The following is an 18870-nucleotide window of genomic DNA, read 5'->3' on the forward strand; positions in this document are numbered from 1 at the left end:
GTTCAAGTCCTAGCTGCTGCACTTCTGATCCAACTCCCTAATGCACCTGGGAAAACTGCAAAGGATGGCCTGAATGCTTGGGCTGCTGCACCCATGCAGGAGACCTGGAAGAAACTCCTGACATGGGGGACTGGCCCAACTCTGGTCCAACTCTGTGGCCTTTTGGAGAGTGAACCAGCCAATGCAAGAGCTCTCTCTCTATAACTCTGCCATTCAAAGATAAATAAATCTTTATGGATGAGAAGTTTTGTTTCGTGGTATAAGACAACTTTATATTAAACACCAGAATTCTACAGTCTGAGGTTCCTGACTATATCAAGTGAGCTTTTAATATAGTGGTTATGGGAAATGTAATAGAGTATGGCAATCTGATCATAGTGTTTTGGAGAGTAGCAAAGAGACAATCCAGAGGAGCTAACCAAGACTGAAGGAATGTTGGAGAACAGCATTTCAGAACAGCCTCAACGCAGAGGACTTGAACGCAGGGAAACAGAAATGAGCTCTGAACAGTGACAGCTACCCCTCAACCCAAAGAAACCAGAGAAGTGCCTGGATGTCTGAAACCAAAAGACTCAGCTGATAAACCTGGGTTCCTAGGAAAAAATCAAGAAGACATGGGGTCAGCTGTTCCAACAAGGGACACCCAGAACAGCTGTTTTGAACAGAAGCTAAAAAGGGCAGAGCAAGCTCCTGATTGTGAGATGCCTTCGACCGATCCCTAGACTGATTATACGAACTCAGTCTTGGAATTGCATTCATAAAGCAAAGCCAAACCTCTTAAAAAAAAAATAAACCTACATTACTGGCAGGACAGCTTGGCACACCTTAAAGAAGTGACTTCAGGAAAGCTCCAGTTCATCACTACCTGAGACATTGGCACGCATCATTCATCACAGGCTCCCAATACCACGTCACTGTACTTCCTGATTCTTCTTCATGGCTAATAAAATTCAGATTTAAATTTGATAGGGAAGATTTAAAACATTACTTGGAAATGAGATAACCATTACCTTAAGTGCTTCTTCATATTCTCCTGAAAGAACAAAAATACACACTGTGATATTTCATCACCTCCATAGATCCTATTAAGTACAGTCAATCCTAAAGATCTAATGCACAGACTACAGTTAGTGCATCACACTCATTACATTTGCTAAGATAGTAGATTAGAGCTACTCCTGCTATGGGGGTTGAGAGGGGCAGTGGGAACTATTTAAAATAATGTATTGGGCCTAGAGTGGTAGCCTAGTGGCTAAAGCCCTTGCCTTGTATGCACCGGGATCCCATAGGGGTGCCAGTTCTAATTACGGCAGTCCCACTTCCCATCCAGCTCCCTGCTTGTGGCCTGGGAAAGCAGTCGTTAGGATGGTCCAAAGCCTTGGGACCCTGTGCCCGTGTAGGAGACCCAGAAAAAGCTCTGGACTCTTGGGTTTGGGCTGGCTCAGCTCTAGTTGTTGCGGCTGCTTGGGGAGCTAATCATTGGATGGAAGAGCTTCCTCTCTATCCTCCTATTTATATATCTGACTTCACATAAATCTTAAAAAAAAAAAAAATTCTCAGCTTGAAGTTAGTGCTATTGCACACTGGGTTGGCCTGCCACTTGCGATACAGCACCCCATATCCCAGTGGTGGTTCAAGTCCCAGTGCTGTGGTTCCCACGAGCTTCCTGCCAATGCACCTGCTAAGGCAGTATTTGTGTTCCCACCACCCTCATGGGAGACCCAAATGGCAACCAGATGCTGAATAAAACAGAACAGAAGATATCTTTCTGCCTTGAATAAATCAACATTTTAAAAAGCAGATTTCAAAGGCAGAGTGATAGAGAAAGAAATATGTCTACTGGCTCACTCCCAAAATGGCTGCAACACTTGGGGCAGGGCCAGGCAGAACCTGGAAGCCAGGAGTTTTTTCCTGGGTCTTCCATGTGGGCAGCAGGAGCCCAAACACTTGGGTCATCTTGCACTGCTTTTTTTAGCTATTAGCAGGAAGCTAGATCAGAAACGGAGTGGCAAAGGCTCAACTGGGTGCCAGTGTTACAGGCTGCAGGCAGTGGCTTTATCAGTTCCACCACAACGCCAACCCCAAATGAAGAAATCTTAAAAAAATTTCTTAGTTTATCCTACAGTCCTTATATATAAGCAGTTACTACCTTTTTGCTATCAAGCTTCCTTTGTACCCCATGACAAAGAGAAACTACCACAAATCAGTTTCCCCCGACTTAAATTCCTTTCTTCACACAGCGTGTTATGAAACTAAGAGCTCAAAGGAATTTACAGTGTTAATATTTGTATAAAGCATAATCTTTATACAAAAATGAACCCAAAGCTCTGAATAACCAGTCATCTGAAATACTACCTGTTTATAAGCGGACATTAGCATACACACAAAGTCAGAAACAAATATGTCTAACTGGGAGACATATTATTTTCTGAGAATTTACATAAAAGCTGAGCTTGGGGTTTATTCAAAGGAACCGCCCTACCTATAATCCTGCAATCCAGTAAAATTCTCATATGTAATTAAATTCCTATTAATGAATAATTAATGTAATATCCGTTTACAGTATATCAAATTCTACTCTAAAATGAAAACTGCAACGAGGTTTGAGTGTAATTGGAAATGACCTGTTAAAGAGACTGAAGGTTCCCAATAAAGCTGAGTACCTTCTCAGGGACTCACCTTGACTGTTGATAGACACCTGTAAAAGGAAAAAAGCAATAATGAATTATAAGCATCTTGTCAATCAAGTGTACTGTTATTAGGAATCACTTCATAGGCTAGAGGCAAAATCTTAGGTCAGGGGAGTTCAGCTTTACCAGTATGACCTGCTAATCATGAATACCCGTTTGGGACAACTGTTGCTTTACTTCTGTGTCTGCCTTTATTTCAGGTACATTAAGGAACAGCATAACAGAGTGGTGAGAGTAGTGGCTGAAGTAGTGCCTTTCAAGCAGCTTTTGTGGGGCCAGTGCCATGGTGTAGTAAGTCAAGCATCCACCTGTGGTGCTGCATCCCATATGGGTGCCGGTTTGAGTCCCAGCTGCTCCACTTTGATCCAGTTCCGTTTACAGTCTGGAAAAGCAATGGAGCATGGCCCAAACGCTTGGGCCCCTGCACTCACATGGGAAACCAAGAAAACACACCCAGCAAATCTGTGTCTCCTCTCTGTATTTCTATCTTTCAAACGTAAATAATAAATGTTAAAAAACAATAATAGGGCCCGGCGGTGTGGCCGAGCGGCTAAAGTCCTCACCTTGAACACCCCGGGATCCCATATGGGAGAGAGTTCTAATCCCAGCAGCTCCACTTCCCATCCAGCTCCCTGCTTGTGGCCTGGGAAAGCAGTTGAGGACAGTCCAAAGCTCTGTGACCCTGCACCCACGTGGGAGACCCGGAAGAGGTTCCTGGTTCCCGGCTTCGGATCGGCACAGTACCAGCCGTTGCAGTCACTTGGGGAGTGAATCACCGGACGAAAGATCTTCCTCTCTGTCTCTCCTCCTCTCTGTATATCTGACTTTGTAATATAAAAAAAATAAATCTTAAAAACAAAAACCAAAAAAACCCCAATAATATAAAAGGTGGGAAACCAGTGCTGTGACGTAGCAGGCTGTTTCCACCTATGGTGCCAGCATCCCACATGGGCACCAGTTTAAGAGCTCCCTGCTTATGGCCTAGGAAAGCAGTGGAGGATGGCTCAAGGCCTTGGGCTCCTACAACAATATGGGAGACCTAGAAGAAGCTCCTGGCTTTGGATTGGCTGAGCTCCAGCTTCTGCGGCCACGTGGGGAGTGAACCAGCAGACGGAAGATCTTCCTCTCTGTCTCTTCTCCTCTCTGTATATCTACCTTTCAAATAAAATAAACATTTAATTTTAAAAAGCCCCAATGAATGTGAAAATAAAAAGCTTTTGTATCTCATAGGTAAAACAGATGCTCTTATTGTACCAGGTACCTAATGTTACTTTCAGTCTTTGCACTATAACACTTAAAGGTTATTCATTATTAACAAGTTAAATGGCAGATTGTGATATATCTGAACTTAAGATATTTACAGATTTAAAAAGTGATCTCTAAGATATTCTGCAATATTGTTTCCTTATTTCCCAATTCTATTTCAAATCCTACAAGCCATTTTAGAACGTACAATTATCAATTATAGCACTCCTTATCCAAAATGCTTGGGAACAGAAGTGCTATGGATTTTGGTAAATATACAGTGAGATTTCTTCGGGGATAAGACTGAAGCCTAAACACAAAAGTCCTTTATGCTTCATATATGCCTCATATACAAGGTCCAAAGCTAAATTCCCAGTTTTTGTAGTGCACCTACATTTTGACTGCAACCTGTCATGTGAATGTAGAACTGTCCACTGTGGCACCACAGCAGTGAGCAAAAAGTGTTGGGCTGGACAACATTTTAGTTTTCAGATTTTTGACCAGGGATGTTCAACCTGCACTTCTTCCTTTCATGTGAGGCAGAGAACTCTCATTGAACTATCACTGCTGCTTCCAGGGTCTGCACTGGCCGGAGGTGGGAGTCAGGTATGTCCGCTGGGATTCTCACTGGAAGCCCTTGCCTAACTGGTCACTCTCCAACCTACGCACTGAAGCCGCTGCACCCGAGAACCACAACTCTGAACTCTTCCAGCTTTGCATTCTCCCAGAGAAGTAAGATCCCTATACTGAGCAGGTGCCAAAACATTTTTTTACCTCCTCATCTTCCTCATCCAGGTATTTTATCTGAATAGTGTTCAGGTCGAATGAAACTTTCACCTGTAAAGAAAATATACAATGTATGATTATGACATAAAACATTTCTAACAGAAATCTAGAAGTCATTAAAAAACAAAGATGGGCACATTTCAAAGATTTTATAGGACTGCAAAACACCAGAAGTCAAAAGACATGTACAAAAATATTTACGATTCTTAACATAGGGTTAATATGTACAATACAGAGCATCAACAAAACTGCTACTAAGATCAATAACCCAGGTAAAATGGTAAAAAATGTACAGAAAATTCACAGATGAGAAAAGCAGAACACCTAAAAAATATACAAAAGTATGTTCAACCTTGCTGGTAGTCAGAACAACACAAACCCAAGCAAATAAGTTCATTTTATCAGAAAACAAAAAAGTTTTAAAGCCTGAACACACATGTAAAAATATTCAACCTCTCCGGTCATTAAGAACAATGCATCTCAGAGCCACAAGATGCCATCTTATCAGAAGAGCTCACCAATTTTTAAAGCTAATGTAAAAAAATTCAGAGATCATCATATATTGCATGAGTTCCTACATCTGCCGCAATACACCCAACAGTATCTATCAAACTGTAAAGGGCATGCCTTATGACCTGCAATCTCATCATTGGATAAGATAAAGTTTATATCCTATACAACAATGCCTAAGTTATGTGAGGAGAGCGATATCTTCTGTAGTTTATTTTACAGTGGCAAAAAGAAACAAAAAAAGAGTGGAAACAATCTGATAAACGACGGTTTACTATATCACGGCTCAATAACACCAATAATCCTGTGGACTGAAGTTTTAAAGGGATTCTGATTTTTTCTTTATATCTGCTTGGATTGCTGTTTCTTATAATGGGCTTTATTACTCTTTTGCAATTTAAATTTTACAATAAAAAAAACCACACATATCATTGACTTATTAGAGAAACATATTTGTTTGACTTTCAGATCATTTCACAAATGAGAAACAACTTTCTCAGGAATAATCAATCTAAGATGGTACAAAGAGATATTTTCCAGGGGGCAGAGGACTAATCAGATTGTCTTATAAGGCCTCTCCACCACTTCTTTTTAGTTACCATGACACATAACCAGGAAAAAGTAGGTTTTTACTAAGTCTCATTAGTTCCACAGTCACACAGAAGTAAAACATTCACCACTGTAAACCGAACAAAAATAGAAGGGTACAAAGGGCAAACCAAGAGGAAGAGCATTAGCAAAAACAGCACAGATGAACTGCTGTCTAAGCACCTACGGCATTTTTTCCTGCCTGACTCTGGGCTATCCAACCTCTGACCTAGCAGTACACGCAATGCTGGCTGTGGTGAGAGCTAGCCTCACCCTTCCTCCTTCAAAGTAATAATGTATCTGTGCTCAGGCACCAACATCTGCCTGGGGCCTGCCGGGACAGGCACAATTCCTCACACTGTTCTAAAATTAATAGATTTTCCACATACTAGCTTACTTTGAAAAAATTATGTGTTTCCTTTCTAAATTGTTCCAGAAGGAGCTTGTTGGTTCCCTTTCTGGGAACACATCTCCTGTACAAATACTGAACTCCTGTCAAAAGTCATTTTCCCAAAGTCCTAGAAATGGCAAATATAAAGTCTTAACAGCCATGAAATAATACTGCTAAAAATAGCTAACTCTAGGAAAAATATGTATGCCTCAATCACTGAGAAACAAAACAAAGTTAACACTCACCATAGCTTCCACATCAGCCCAAGTTGTATTTTCTGGATCAGAAACCAGAAAGCTCTGAGTTTCATTTTTAAAAGTCACATTTAGAGTAACTTGTGGTTCCATGCTGTGGTGCTGGAGTTGATGCAGAGAGTGGGGGGACACAAAGAAAACACATTAGAAAGGGTTTGGACAACTACTGACATCATCTACTCAAGGAGTACTCGTGAGGACTTGAATACAGGGCACGCTTGGGGGATGCACCAGCAAACAAGAGAAATGTCTCTGCCCTTAAGGAATTTATGATCTAGTAGGTGGGTTAAGACAAATTCCAAATTTCATTGAGAAGTAGAAATCACCGCAAAAATAGACGTTACTGCTAAAACTATGCCATAAAGATTTCTGTCTTTCAACCTGGATTTTTTTTTTGTAGATAGTTTTTATTTTTTTCTATTTATTTATTTTTATTGGAAAGGCAGATTCATAGGGAAAAGGAGATACAAAGAGAAAGATCTTCTGTCCACTGGATCACTCCCCAAGTGGCCTCAATGGCTGGAGCTGAGCTGATCTGATGCCAAGAGCCAAGAGCTTCTTCCAGGACTCCCAGGGTCCCAAGGCTTTGGGCTGTCCTCTACTACTTTCGCAGGCCATAAGCAGGGAGCTGGATGGGAAATGAAGCAGCTGCGACATGAACTGGCGCCCATAAGGGATCCCAGTGAGTGAAAGGTGAGGACTATAGTGACTATATATATGGATAATTTTTATTTTTTAACTTAAAACAAATTTCAATGTCCAATTTCTTTAACTCCTGGGGTTTTCTTTTGAGACAATCACCACTTCATATAGTTCCATGACCATATATATGTACAATTCGTAAATACAGATATGCATAAATTCTTTTTTTAAAAAGAAATAACAGAAATACATTCATGGAGAGCAGGCATAGAGGGGAAAGGTGGGAGAGAAATGTTTCCACATCCACCTATGTCCATGCAGAGAAAGGATACCTCACCCTCCAAGCCACAAAGATCAGCTGCAAAACTTACTCCTACAGTTAATTGGTACTTCCACACTAAACATAACTCCGCTAGGAATATTTATATTTTGACCACATTCACCAGTCATCTAGCAACTATAAAATCCCGAAGGATTTTATGACACTTTATAACGACAGGTTAATTAAAACAAAGAGTTACCAGTAGTAGTAGGAGATAAGAAGATGGATAAGGTAGACAAGGTGTCTGCCCTCAACGACAGGCATTGTACATTTTTCTTGAAGAAGCAGCCTTTGACAACAATGAATCCAAAAATTCAGTGGCCAAAACACCGGCCAAGAAACTACAAAGGGGTGGAAAGCGGTACCCTTCCTCTATGTACTGTTTTTTATAATATGATGTTTGTTTTTTCTGAATGGCAAATTTCAATCATGCTCCAAAGTGGAAAGTAATGAAATCACAACTCAAGGCTACCCTCGTTTCATCTGTACCTTTGGCACTCCCTTTCCCCTAATACTAGACTGACCATAATCAAGTCAAATTTTAACCAAATTATAATAATCCAATTTTTTTTTTTTTTTAAAGGGCCATGTGTTGGGCCCCGGCAGCGTGGGCTAGCAGCTAAAGTCCTCGCCTTGAACGTCCTGGGATCCCATGTGGGCCCTGTTTCTAATCCTGGCAGCTCCACTTCCCATCCAGCTCCCTGCTTGTGGCCTGGGAAAGCAGTCGAGGACAGCCCAATGCTTTGGGACCCTGTACCCGTGTGGGAGACCCGGAAGAAGTTCCTGGTTCCTGGCTTCGGATCGGCACAGCACCGGCTGTTGCGCTCACTTGGGGAGTAAATCATTGGACGGAGAATCTTTGTATATCTGACTTTGTAATAAAAATAAATAAATCTTTAAAAAAAAGGAGCCATTTGTTATGTTATGCTCAAAGGGCTAATTTGCTATGGTAACTTTTAAATCTTTACATAAGAGCATAATATAATAAATCCCTCTGTGCTCACTTCCACAATTACCAATTTAGAAACAATCTTTTTAGACATATACCTTTCCTAGTGGATTATTCTGACATTCATTCTTTCATCCGAAAAGGAATGAGCATGTCCTTCTAAATGATAAGAACAAACAAAACTATACATGACTCCTAAGAAGTTAATAATTCCTTAATAAAAAAATATCTACTCTGGCCACTTTTTGAAATAAAGAATTTTATTTGCCAATGAGCTGTTACATGCTGAATTGGTTTGTTTTTGAATAGGAAAAAGTATAAGTGGTTTAAAGCTAAATCTAAGTTACAATGAAAAAGTTAGCTCTTAACCATACATGCCTGCAGATTTATAATCTGTAGCAACAAAGAGCCAGATTCTATTCTATTCTAGGAACAGGAGATAAGAGATGAATGAGATTAAGGCCCCCAAGTTTCCAGTGTCAGCAGGGGAGGCAGCTAGAGCTGTGAGCAAGTCAGGAGACCACACCTCCAGTTCTCTGGTCTATGTAAAACACATCTCAGCTCTGTTTTTTGCCTCACAATGTTATTGTGAGGATCAAGTAAAAATGTGTGTGCAAACTCTTCGCAAACATGTCTGAGTACAGAAATGACTACAGTTAAGCTGCTGCCTACCTCACCGACAGTAGCAGAGCCACTGCAGGCACTGAGGGAGGAACCAGCGGACGGCAGCTCCATGTTTCTCTGTCAGACTTCAGAACCTTCAAAACAGCGCTTTTATTCAAAGTATAATGTACTGTCCTTCGAAATCTCTGAATATCACACTTTTCTTTTTTTAAATTATTGCAAAGACAACACCTCCCCAAATCTTCCTTTGTCTCTATCAATTCCCTGGGACCTTGGAAATGAAGTGAACGACTGTCTGCCATGAGTGGACATTCCAGAACACATTCTCAGTTCCCAACGTCCAGAAACACATTTCCACACTTCCAAAAGTCTAGAAGGAAATCCATCTTCCTCCCTCTTGCTCACATTACACCATTAGAAATTAGTTGCTGCTTTGGAGCTCATCCAGCTGCTCTACCACTGGGGAGCCAACAGGAAGTGGCAGATTCTGGTTTAGCTGGGCCACAGCCAGGTCTTCGCAAAGAGCTGCCCATTGCTCTTCGGTCGACATGTGAAAATTCTTCCAGCACGAGTATTAATCTTGAAATTTGGAAACAATTAAACTATGGATCGTTCCAAGCGTCTTTACAGATTTTCTGCGAGCAGTGTCCAGTAGCTGGGGCCCGAGCCTTCCGCCTTTGTAACTGGCATTATCAGCTCATGATACTGACTCACCTTAACTTGGCCCAAGTCAGCTTTTCCTCTATGTCGATTTTTTTTTCAACCTCATAACAAAACAAAACAAAACAAAACAAAACACCCTCTAATGAAGCCGAACTGGGAATGTGAGCTTTGATCGATCACTGTCAACAAGACTTTCAACCTGAAAACTCGGTGTGTGACCCAAAAGAGAAAACGGTGCTTTTCCAATAACCGAAGTTCCCTGAGATCTCTTTAAGAGAGGGAAGCGGCTCAAAAAGAAGAGGACGGGGTGAGGCGGCGGTGCAGGACTTCATTTTTCAGGGATTGTTTCCTAGCACTCCATATCCCCAACACAGTGTCATTACCCCCAAAAGGATTCTTGCCCTTTCCCTTTCCCCAGACCCTTTTTGTACTGGGCAATCACGGCCTTCCATCAGGCGTTCTGAGCCCCGGGCCCTCCATCCCTTCGGTCGTATCCGACCCTTCGCTCCCTCAGAACCTGAACGGCTCCTCTCATCTGGTTCCTGAGAAGATCGGCGGCCCCTGAACAAGGAAAAAGTCTCCCCTCTGTGCAGGGTGCCTCCCCTCAACTTGCCCAAGTCCTCTCAAGGCGACATGACCCCACCGCTAGGTAACCGCGGCCAGCTTGCTTACCAGCTTCCCGCCCCCGGGGGGCGCCTGCGGAGGCCGGTGCAAACACCGTCCGCTGCCACTTCTGTCGCGATCCCTGCGGGCGGAATCTAACATGGCGGACAGAGACAGAGCCTAGTCCCCTGTTTCTCTGAGTTTCCGACAACATGATTGGCTTTGGCCGCTTGTCCCTCAAAAACCACCATCCTTCCGGATTGGTTGAGCTTGCGCAAGGGGGCGGGCAGAAGCAACCTGAGCTTCACAACAATAACAAACAGGGGCCGAGGGGCGGAAGCACGAGTGCGCAGACGCAGGCCCGTCAGGCCCGAGTTCCCACAGGTCACTGACCTTACAGGTCGCGAGACTGGGCGGGAATTGTAGTCTTCCAAGGACTTGCAGGCTCTTCAGTCGCCGCTCTCATGAACACATGACATTCCAGTCTATAGCTGTCGGTGTATAACCGTGCGGGGGTCCGAGAGATTCGTGCCCGTCTCCAGGGTAGGAAGCGTTTCTCCGTTAAGACTAGACTTGCCAAGGCACACCATGGCGAAGGCCTTTTGTTCCGCAAGGCATGCTGGAAGTCGTAGTTTCCTTTCCCTTCTCCCCCCCAACAATCGTTTTATTTACCTAAACCGGACAGTTCCATGGCGGCAGGAAGGGTGAGGGAATGGGCTGCCTTTGAGCACTCTCTGGCGCTCATATTGAGGCCTCAGGCAGCCGATTTCAACCCTAGGGCTGTAATGTCTGTGACGTAGTAAGCCGCCTAATAGAAAACTCACGCCTTGGTCCCTCTCTAATATCGTCATTCTGGACAGGAAGGGCCGGGCTTCTGCGGGGCTGGGCGGGACGCTCGGCTCCTTCCGCCCCGCCCTTCCGTCAACGTGTCCGGACTCTGGGCCTCTGAGAGGCTGGACGGCGGCGGGTTTCCGTGGCGACCGGAAAGCGCGGGAATTACAGATAAGTTGAAACAGAGACTGCGCGTCCGGAGCTCTTGGGCGCTTTCTGTACCTACTACCGGCCAGGGGGAAGTTTCTCAGATAACTGGGCCCTAGGGCCCGGCCAGCCCGGACTGACCCCCGGGAAAGGAAGAGGGATCCAGGAGGTGTCCAGGGGACCACTGGACAGCAGGTGATCGCCTGAAGCAGCGCGAGCCGGGTGTTTCTTGGGCTGGAGGATGCGGGGCGGAACCCCTAGGGCTTTGTGAATCTGAGGTAAATCTAGGGGGGTGGGGAGAGAGACAGTTTGTGGGTCGGGAGGCGGGGCGCTGAGGAGAAGGAAAGGGCACCGCGCGTCGGTGGGGGAAGGATCCTGGTGCTCGGATCTGCCGGTGCCTTGAGGACTGAGGGCACCTTGAGTTAGAAGGTGGGCTGGTAGGTGAGGGGCGGGTCCTTGAAGGAGAAGAGCCCGGAGTATGTCTGGGAAGCGGAGTTCAAAATCTGGGAGAACCCCCTGGAGTCAGGTCCACAGGCATTTGTGAGAGGAGGGGCGTCCATAGTAGCAGTCGCTTCCCGCACGTTTGTTCTTGAGGGGATATAGGGTGGGAAATGTTCCCTGGTGTTGGTTTTGTTGTCCTTCCGGACAGTGGTTTTGGTTTTAAGCAAGAAAGTTAATAAATAAATAAGACAGCCCGTTGACCGGAGGAAGTCGAGCTGGCAGCACCCAGCCCGTGGGAACCAGATGTGATTGGTAGAGAATTTTATCAAATGATCAAATTTCGCAAAGCATCTTGTAAACTCTTTTTTTCAAATAGAGGCTTTTGTTGTTAGTTCTATGGGTTGATGTAATTATAAAGTACTCCACTCTTAAATTTCTCATTAAAATGATGCTTGAAATTGACAACTTAAGAAAGGTCATGATGAATCAAATTAGTGGCACTTGAGATTTATGAATAAAATGTTTAGAAAATTAAAAAAAAGAAAGGTCATTTATAGCCTTTAAAATGGTTTACTTATATGTGTGTTTTTAGTTTATGTGTTGACGTTCAATGGAGCAGAAAGAAATGGATTTATCTGGAGTTCATGTGGAAGAAGTACAAAATATCCTGAATGCTATGCAAAAAATCTTAGAGTGTCCCATCTGGTAAGTCAGCGGAAGAGTGTATCGATTTGGGATTATGGCCACTGCGGATGAGTAGAACTGAGTTTATGTAGTAGTGAGAATAAAATATAATGGATCTATTAAGATTTAGACTGTTAAAATGGCTGTTTTTCTTAACTAAAGACTTTAAAAGCATAAAAGAAGACATCTTTTTTTCTTCACTTTGTCTCGTTGCCTGCTACCCCCAAACCTCCTTAACACACTCATCCTTTAGCTTTCCTGACCGTGGGCTGTCTTGATTAGGGACAGGATTTTGGTCTGAATTAACTCTGGCCACAGTGGTAGCTTGATATGGATGCAGTTAATGAGGGCAAAACAAAGTCCCAAAGAATTGGTAGCCCTTAGTGGATCAGTCCTTTTTGCTGAAAGTAACCCTGTACATTGGACGGAAGATCTTCCTCTCTGTCTCTGCTCTCTATATATCTGACTTTGTAACAAAAATAAATAAATAAATCTTTAAAAAAAAATAAAATTACCAATTCTTTTTTTTTTACTTATTTATTAAAAGATTTATTTATTTATTTGAAAGGCATGATTACAGTCAGAGCTCTACCATCGACTTATTCACTTCCTAAATGGTTGCCATGGTTGGGGCTGGAGCAAGCCAGAGCACGGAGCCCGGTCTCACATTTGGATGCAAGGGCCCAAGCACTTGTCTAATCTTTCATTGCTTTCCCAGGCACAGTGAGGAGCTGGATCAGGCAGATCAGAAGATACGATACCAGCTCCCATTTGGGATACTGGCATTGCAGGTAGACACATAACTTGCTGTGCCACAATGCCGTCCCAAGAAATGCAGAGATCTTAAGTATGCAAGTCAATGAGTTTCTTCTTTTCTTTAAATACTTATTATATTTTTATTAGAAAGACAGATTTACAGAGAGAAGGAAAGGTCTTCTATCCACTGGTTCACTTCTCAAATCACTACAACGGCCAGAGCTGAGCTGTTCCAAAGTTGGGAGCTTCCTTGGGATCTTCCACTTGGGTACAGGGTCCCAAGGATTTGAGCCATCCTTCACTGCTTTCCCAGGCCACTAGCAGGGAGCTGAATGGGAAGTGGAGCAGCCAGGACATGTACTGGCACCCGTATGGGATGTTGGAGCTTGTAGTTGGAGGACTTGTAGTTGGACTGCTGAGCATCCATACAGACCTCACATCTTTAGTTTTTGTTGTTGTTGTTGTTATTTTTCCGTGCATTTGAAAGCACTACTCTGGGCCCAGCGCAATGGTTCAATTAACTAATCCTCTCCCTTCAAGAGCTGGGATCCTATTATGGGTCCAGTTCCTGTCCTGGCTGCTCCACATCCCATCTAGCTCCCTCCTGTGGCCTTTTCATTGGACTATGTCTCAAAGACCTGTAGGCATGGGAGACCCAAAGGAAACTCTTAGCTTCAAATCAGCTCAACTTCAGCTGTTGCAACCACTTAGGGAAAGAATCAGCAGATGAAAGATCTCTTCTTTCTTTGCCTTTCAAGTACATAAATTTTTTTTTTTTTTGAAAGGCAGATTTACGGAGAGACAGATCCTCTCTGGTTCACTGCCCCAGTGGCTGTGGAGGCCAGTGCTGAGCTGACCCCAGAGCAGGAGCTAGGAGATTCTTCTGGGTCTCCCTCACATGCAGGGACTACATATATATATTACACAGGAGTAGAGCCTTGAGTTTGTTTCGGTTACTTCTGTGTCCTAAGTAGACAGAATTTTTACCTGGGGCATGGCAGCCATTCATGAAAATTCAGTTGAATGAATTGAGTAATCAACTACGTTGGTTCTTTGATAAATTATTTTTTTTAATTATTTTTATTTTGATAATCTTACATAGTTGATTAGGGCACAAAGGCTCAAGGGTTACAGGAAAGTGGGTAAGACCATTGTTTCCACACTAATGTCATTTTTTTTTTCTGTATCTGGGGTAAGGTGAGAAACAATGGGAGAAGCCCCACCCAGCTTCCCATCAGTCCCAGGTCCCCGATGTGGGGCATGCTCCGAGGTCCTGCTCAAGCAGTTTTGATAGTTCATCAGTTCTGAATTGCTGCCAGTCTTGCCATCCACGCACGATGAAATCGCTTCTCTTCAGAATCCACTGGCTGACATAGTCTCTTCATGGTTGGAGTTCTGAGATAAGCACTTCAGTTGGAGGGATCCCCAGAGAAACTTCATCTAAGATGTTCCCAGACATCATACTTATGTGTGCTTGCCAGTACAGGGTCCAGCACAGTCATTGCCCAAACCAGCTTATGCACATTCTGGTCATTGCACTTGCTGGGTCAGTTCTGTTTTCAGCCCTGTCTTCTATGTGAACCAATGGTTGTTGCACTCCAGCCCAATCCTGCCCCGCACACACTCAGTCCTCAGGCAAACCAGTGGTAGCTGCAGCCTAGTCGGGGCAACTCCCCATAACCCCCACCAGACCTGCCCCCTACCCTGGTTCCCATGCTTGCCACTATGTACCGCAGACTTGTTCAGTCTGACCCACAGCCCATTAGCTCTCATACATGTCAATGGGCATTGGAGTCTAGTTCAACCCAACCAGCCCTACTATTCCAGTCCGCACAGATACTGGCAGGTGCCTTTCTGTCTATCCACCCCTGCCCCAGTCCTGGTTTTCATGCTTTTCAGTGGGAGTAGTAACCCAAGAGGGAGGTACCCACTATTTCCCTGCTAGGCCACTCCCACTCCTGGATTATGCACTCTCCAGGTGGTTCTGGAGTTTAACTTGACAGATTTAAACCCCAGCTCCAGCCTCTGCCAGCTGATGCTGCAGCAAAGCCCAACCAGCCCTCACCCACTCTAATTTATGATTGCACCAGTTGGAACAATCAGCCCAGCCTGGCTTTTCCCTGATCCAGCTCACGTGAGGCCCACAGGTGTTGTAGCCCTGCCTGGTCTGGTCTGCCCCCAACCCAACTCACACTGTTAAGTGGGAGTGACTATCCAGCAGGGGATCCCTCCACATTCCCCCTGCCGGCTTTGCCCCCTCCCTCCCTGGTTCTCACGTATACTGTTTGAGTGCTGCGGCCACATCTGGTACAGCTCACCTCACCTTGGCTTCCCGTAATGTGCACTGGTATGTGTTGCAACCAAACCTGACCCGACCCACACTCTGTTCTGGTGCTCGGATTCGCCAGCGGGTGATGTGAACTGGTTCAGTCTGGTCTGCCCCCAACCTATGCCAAATATATGCCGGTGGGTATCTTTCTCTGGCCTGGTCTGGGTTGCTCCCTATTGTGGTTCTTGTACTCACCTGCAGGGACTGTGTCCTGATAGAGGAGTTTCCCAAGCTCCTCCATCAGTACCTCTCCCTATGCCAGATCTTGTGCATACTGGTGTGCGCAAATGACAATGTCTAGGAGTGAGTAAAATCCAAAACATAAATTGAAATGTTTTTCTCAATAAAGGAGGGTCAGTTTAAATAAATTTTTGTTTTTGTTTTATAGAAGTTATTATTCATATTTGGAATCAAGTTGCTAAGATTAAGAACAATGCAAATTTTGTTTTCAGAGAAAGCTCAAGATGTATAGATGTCTTCCTTTCCCTTCAGCATTTATGATAAACAAAAGCAATAACTAACAGATTTACAGCCTCATTTGAAGCCGCAGAGTCAGAGAAGTTGCAAATGACATTGTCGGGGGAAAAATTGCTTGTTAAAAAGCACAAAATTTACTCGTGATAATTAAAAAGAATGATCAAAAAGTCCTCAAAAATGTGGCATTAGGACCCATTTATTTTTATTTTTTTTTAGTTTTCTGGGCCTATTTATTTTACATTTCCATGGGATTCAGTCATAAAGATATAATGTTCTTTCTCATTCTGGCAAATTAAACCATCAATTAAAAAACTCGGGTGCATAAAAATTAAAAATGTTAGAATGAAAGTTAATGTTAGATTTTTACTTTCAGTCAACAATTATGTTTTTTAGTTTCTGACAGTTTTTTCCTCTGCTGTGATAATTTCTAAACTAAAACTGTTTACACTGGCCATTGTCAAATTTAAAATGATTTTTAAGGAACATTATAAGGTAAGAATCATACCTACTTCCCTAATTCATTTTTTCCAGCAGAGTCCGGGATAGCACAGTGTACAATTAAATCTCAAGTGGTAGCTATAGGACAATTTCTTAGTTTCTTTTAGGTGTATTAGATGAAAATATCTTCTGCTGACCTCCTAAGTTTCTGTTGGTCATTATTTCTAATAATTGATTCTTCACTGTCCAGCAGTGATGGACTTGGTACAAAATCAGATATACAGAGAGGAAGATCTTCTGTCCAATGATTCACTTGCCAAGTGACGGCAATGGCTGGAGCTGAACTGATCTGAAGGCAAGAGCCCCAGAGCCTCTTCCAGGTCTCACACTCGGGAACAGTGATTCCCAAGTGGCTTTGGGCCGTCCTCTACTGCTTTCCCAGGCCACAAGCAGGGAGCTGGATTAGAACTGGTGCCCATATGGAATCCAAGTGCATTCAATGCAAGAACTTTAGCCACTAGGCCACACCGCTGGGTCTGGGTCCGATCATCAGATTTTTAAAAGAGGTTGTCATGTTTGCATTAGGAAGGGGGATTGAGGAATTAACATTTCAACAGCATGAAGCAGTCCCCTAATATACAATTTGTTCCATTAGCAGGATCTTTTCCTCAGCCTGTTAATTCCTGTTCCCCTGCCTGGGGGAGGAAGCATCTCTCTTTGATCTGTTATCTAAACCTGTGGGGACTAGGAAATTTCCTGTCTGTTCATTTACATATTAACTACTGATAGCTCTGGTTCTACACTGGCAAAGATTAACAGTGTCCTTCCAACAATAGGTATTTCTTTCTAATTTTTTGCATATAGCTGTATAAAATGTTTAATATTCAGAAGAATTGCTAAAATATGTATCCAGGTGGGTAGTAATTTTCAAGCCTAAACCAGCTTTTATCCTGTTGCTTGCACAAGCTGGAAGTTCAGTATGCAGATATGAAGTAGTTTAAAATACTACTAGGTTGGAAAAGTGTTTAAAATATTTAAGTCACATTTTAGTAAACATTTACTGTCGTTGGGACCCAGAAGAACGATGCTTTAATTTATTTCCTTTTCATTCCTATTCTGTCTTCAAGTTCTTTCTTCAGCCATCATTACCTTTTTATATATTGGAGTTTACATCTGTTCAAAGTTTGTGTTTACAGTGTGTTTGTGTAGCTTGGATTATAATTACCATGCTGAAATATAATTATTGCGGAACTGAGTCAGTGGTGAGAATGAAAGCCATCTGGTATCCTAGCTGAATCCAATTCTCCTTCACTGAGAATTTCCTTGATATCTAGCTTATCTTAGAAATTGTGATTTAGGAACAAATCAGAGTTCTCTTTAAGATTTATTTTATTTCTATTTGAAAGGCAGAGTTACAGAAACAGAATTAGAGAAGTCTTCCATCTACTGGTTCACTCCCCAAATTGCTGCAACAGCCGAGCTGAGCTGATTGGAAGCTGGGAGGATCCGAAGGGCTTGAACCATGCTCTGCTGCTTTCTGTTAACAGGGAGCTGGATCAGAACTGGAGCAGCTGGGAAAATGAACCAGTGGTCATATGAGATGTCATCGTCACAGGCAGAGGCTTTGCCCGCTGTACCATAGCATAGCCTCGGTGTTCTTTGTCAGGCTTGATTTCGTTTTTTTTTTTTTTTTAAGATTTTGTTTTTCATTTTTACTGGAAAGTCAGATACACAGAGAGAAGGAGAGACAGAGAGGTAGATCTTCCATCTGTTCATTCACTCCCCAAGCAACTGCAACATTTAGAGCCAAACCAATCCCAAGCCAGGACCCCAGAGCTTCTTCATGGTCTCCCATGTGGGTGCAGTGTCTCAAGGCTTTGGGGCCATTCCCGACTGCTTTCCCAGGCCACAAGCAAGGAGCTGGATGGGAGGTAGGACAACTGGGACGTGAACCGGCGGCTATATGGGGCCATATGGGATCCCAGCATATGCAAGGCAAGGACTTTAGCCATTAGGCTATCACACTGGGTGCTTGCTACAATGGCTAATGCACCGTTCAGATGCCCACATCCCATATGAGTGCCTGCGTTCGTTTATATCCCACTGCTGCTTTTTTTTTTTAAGATTTATTTATTTATTTTTAATTGGAAAGGCAGATTTACAGAGAGAAGGAGAGACAGAAAGATTTTCCATCTGCTGGTTCACTGCTTTTACCAGTAACTCGAGTTTTCTGCTACTACATGTTCTGGGCGGCAGTGGGTGATGCCTCAAGTACTTAGGCTTCTGCTGCCCTCATGGGATGTCTAGCTGGAGATCCATTTTTCTAGCATCAGCCTGGCCCTGCTCTGGCCATTCTTGGAATTTGGAAAGTGGAAACCAGCAGGTGGGAGCTCTCTCGCTGTCTCTGTATCTCAAATATATAGACATATTTTGAAAGAACTGATAACCTGGATGGCTAAGTGACTAATAAGTAAGTGATGTATACAAATGATTTCACATT

General features: G+C 43.4%; 2 protein-coding genes across 4 annotated transcripts in view; one reads left to right on the plus strand and one right to left on the minus strand.

Moving 5' to 3' along the window:
- The window catches only part of NBR1 (NBR1 autophagy cargo receptor), a 30994-nt gene extending 20241 nt beyond the window's left edge, over nucleotides 1–10753 (minus strand). For 2 of the 3 annotated variants that reach the window (XM_058675364.1, XM_004597336.4), the window contains exons 1-5: nucleotides 10337–10486; nucleotides 6456–6566; nucleotides 4710–4772; nucleotides 2680–2698; nucleotides 1011–1033 (exon numbers count right to left, since the gene is read on the minus strand). In XM_058675364.1, the coding sequence (XP_058531347.1) occupies nucleotides 1011–1033; nucleotides 2680–2698; nucleotides 4710–4772; nucleotides 6456–6566; nucleotides 10337–10429 (309 nt within the window). In that variant the 5' untranslated portion in view covers nucleotides 10430–10486. Of the gene's footprint in view, nucleotides 1–1010; nucleotides 1034–2679; nucleotides 2699–4709; nucleotides 4773–6455; nucleotides 6567–10336; nucleotides 10487–10660 lie in introns of those variants that run through there. The other variant, XM_058675363.1, reaches the window with a different exon arrangement.
- An 856-nt stretch (nucleotides 10754–11609) lies between these two features.
- The window catches only part of BRCA1 (BRCA1 DNA repair associated), a 66486-nt gene continuing 59225 nt past the window's right edge, over nucleotides 11610–18870 (plus strand). The window contains exons 1-2 of the mRNA XM_058675394.1: nucleotides 11610–11674; nucleotides 12306–12391. Coding sequence (XP_058531377.1) covers nucleotides 12312–12391 — 80 coding nt within the window. The 5' untranslated portion in view covers nucleotides 11610–11674; nucleotides 12306–12311. The remainder of the gene's footprint in view (nucleotides 11675–12305; nucleotides 12392–18870) is intronic.

Source organism: Ochotona princeps, chromosome 17 (assembly GCF_030435755.1).
Source record: "Ochotona princeps isolate mOchPri1 chromosome 17, mOchPri1.hap1, whole genome shotgun sequence".
NCBI lineage: Eukaryota > Metazoa > Chordata > Mammalia > Lagomorpha > Ochotonidae > Ochotona > Ochotona princeps.